Source organism: Prionailurus viverrinus, chromosome C1, assembly GCF_022837055.1.
Source record: "Prionailurus viverrinus isolate Anna chromosome C1, UM_Priviv_1.0, whole genome shotgun sequence".
NCBI classification, from domain to species: domain Eukaryota; kingdom Metazoa; phylum Chordata; class Mammalia; order Carnivora; family Felidae; genus Prionailurus; species Prionailurus viverrinus.
In genome coordinates, this window is record NC_062568.1 from 212,990,181 (window position 1) to 212,993,285 (window position 3,105).

Below are 3,105 nucleotides of genomic sequence, written 5' to 3' on the forward strand. Positions count from 1 at the left end.
CACCAGGTAAGCGTCTGCTGGCCCCCAGAGCAGGGCAGCGCTCATGATTGTCCCTGTCCCCCACCAGGGCTGACCATCTCAGACCATCTGAAATGCAGATCCCAGGGCCCTGCTGAATCAAGCTCCAGCATGAGGCCTGGGCCCCTGCCTTTGGTGCAAACTCTGCAGATGTAACCCAGGGCTTTCTCGGGAGAGGAGGGTGGGGGGGAACCACTTAAGAGATTCGCCACCAGGGTTGCAAATTACTCTGGTGCCACCTAGAATAAACGGCCCGATGTGTCCAAAAGCTGCACCGTTTGGTCTTTTATTGAGCGTCCTGCTGATGCCGAGGGGAGAGTTCGCACCCACCCCTGCCCACAGCCCCTCAGAAGCACCTTCTCTGGACCACGGATGTCCCAAACTCCTTGAAATCCGCGGAGGTGACCCACATCTGCTTGAAGCTGCTCAGGGAGGTGACAATGGAGGCCCCAATCCACGTGGAGAACCACCTGTCGGGGGGGGCCGTGATCTTGATGGGGGTCCCTTTGGAAGCCAGCTGCTCCAGCTCCTTGAGGAGACGGTCGTCGAGGCCCTGGAACAGGGTGGTGCCCCCCGACAGAACGATCTCCCCAAAGAGGCTCTTCTGGATGTCGGCGTCACACTTGGTGATGCTGCAGGAGACCATTTTCGAGAGGCCCGGGTTTTGGATGCCCAGCTGGTCGGGTGCGAACAGGGCCTCGGGCGCCTGGTACAGCTGGTCCCCGATTCGCACGATGTTCCCGTCCGGCAACTTGTACTCCCTCAGGATCTCCTCCGGCCTCCGGGAGGGCTCCTTCTCTGGCTCCGGGGCCACATAACACAGCTTCTCCTTGATGTCGTCCACAAGGACTTTGTCTAGCGCGCACGGGAAGGTCCACCCGCCAGCCAGCAGCAGCCGGGTGAGGTGCTCTGTGATGTCCCTGCCCGCCACGTAGAGCTTGGTGACCGCGTGGGGCAAGGAGTACCCCTCGAAGATGGGGACGGTGCACGTGACCCCGTCCCCACTGTCCACCACCAGGCCCGTGATGCAGGCTGAGGCGTAGAGGGCCAGCACCGCCTGGTCCGACAGGTAGAAGGCGGGCACGTTGAACTTCTCGAACATCAGCTCGGCCATCTTCTCCCGGGCCTCCCTGGGGTTCAGCGAGGGCTCGGTCATGAGCACGGGCCGGTCGCTGGCCTTCACCCCCAGTTCCCACTCAAACAGATGCCTGCAGAGGGTCTCCACGTCCTCCCAGCTGGTGACCAGGCCCCGCTCGATGGGGTGACACAGGTGCAGGACCTCACGCTTGTGCAAAGCCTCTTCCCCCACAAAGTCCTTCTTCTGGTTGGGTCCTGCCGAAGGCGTCTTGAACTTGGGGTGCCCCACGACGGAGCTGATGACGTGGCGGGGGCCAATCTCCCCAGACAGGCCTGCCTTGCAGAGGCCGGAGCCATTGTCGAAAATCACGGCCGGAGAATCTAACACGTGTGGATTAAACATGTCTGCGGTAGCCTCGCCGAGATAAAGACAGAACTCTCTCGAGCTACTTTGTGACACGAGAGGCCCCCTGGAAGCTTTAAGGGCACGGGATTCCACGACTCCCAGGAGGCACTAGCAGGCGGCCCGTGCCTGAAAGCCCCCCATCCTCCCCACGGGTCTGCCCTGCTCTCAGACGGTCCGGGGGCCGTGGCCTCTTCAGGGGTGACGGTCCCACATGTAACAATCCAGCCAAGGCAACAATTGTCCTCAGCCAGTGGCATGGGACCTTCAGGGGCGGGGGGCTCAGAGCCCCCCAGCGCTCCCTTCCTGGTGAGATTCCAACAATCACGGGATAAGCCAGACCCACAGGAGGTATTGCTAGGCCCATGTGCCGAGGCCCGGCCTTGGAGCTGAGAAGAGCAGCCCAGCCTGGGCCTACCCAGCACCCATCGGGCTGCTGTTATGGGGGGGCAAAAACACATTTCCCTTTGCACGGGTCCAGGTTGGAGGGACAGTGCCCAGAGCCCATCACAGCAGGTACTCGGAACATGCAGACTCCTCCAGGAAGGCCTCAGGGATTTCTCTTCCCTTTAGCCCGTGGCCCTGGCTCTCTATCCCACATAAGAGATGCTAAGCAAAGCTGTCTGGGCCTGCTGGCTGTCTCTCTAGGCATGTATAGCCGTAGCAGTGGGGTTGGGACACGACCTCTGAAGACGGGATCTGAGGTTTCTGGAGTCGGGGACACCTGTGTCTACGGACCATCACACAGCCGGCCACGCCCCCTGGTCAGAGATGACCAGGTCAGCAAATCTGAGGCCGGCAGGGAGGCTGAACGGTGGCAAGGCTGTGAGCTGTAGCCCCAGTCCTGCTCTGCCCGAGGGGCCAGGCCAAGGGGCACCCGCCGCAGCCTCCCAGAGAGCCAGGGCCAACAGCACTGAGCCCTGGAGGGTGGAGGGGGGCGTGGGGGACGTGTGAGTCCCCGATGGTCCCTCCCCTCCCCGCACATCCCAAATCAGCCTCGGGGGGTCCAGCTCCGCCCCCGTCCAGAGAGCCCTCCCAGAGGACCCCTCCCCACTAGACCTCCTGGCCTCCTCCTGCCGGTGGTCCTGTGTGTCCGGCCGACCCCTCTAAACCCACCAGCAAAAATAGTCACGTGTTATTTTGTAGTGTAGACGTGTGGTGTAGCTGTGTGGTGTATACGTGTCATGTAGACAAGTGACAGACGTAGGACTTTGGGGGCACCCTTGGGGCTAAGTCCTGGGTGAGAATCGATATAAAGTTGGCATTGCTGGACATTTTCCCCAAAGGACACCTCAGGTAGAAACTGAGTCACAAGGGCAATGGGGTTGGTGCCTCGGGATGACCCCGGGCGGGGTCTGCACAGCCCCAAACCACCATCAACTGCCCCTGCGGGGGCTCCCACCATCAGGAGGCTCCAGCACTTAGGGAAGGATGTGTCCCCGGCAGGCTGCTGCGGGTGTGGGGACGGTCAGCGGAAGGCTGGGTCTGGGGGGTTCCAGCCTCTGCTTACACCACAAAAGGCCTATGTGCCCGGGTCTCAGGCTTTGCTGGAATTTTCTCCTTGTCCCCAAACACTCCAGGCAGAATCAGGAGGAATGTGCTCTCGA

General features: G+C 61.5%; 1 protein-coding gene across 1 annotated transcript; it reads right to left on the reverse strand.

Annotated features, from left to right (window-relative positions):
* Positions 1–277: 277 nt before the first annotated feature.
* On the reverse strand, positions 278–1,706 carry ACTRT2 (actin related protein T2). The gene has a single exon (XM_047869994.1). It carries the CDS (start codon positions 1,496–1,498, stop codon positions 365–367), a length of 1,134 nt encoding a protein of 377 aa, XP_047725950.1. The 5' UTR covers positions 1,499–1,706; the 3' UTR covers positions 278–364.
* Between the last annotated feature and the right edge of the window lie 1,399 nt (positions 1,707–3,105).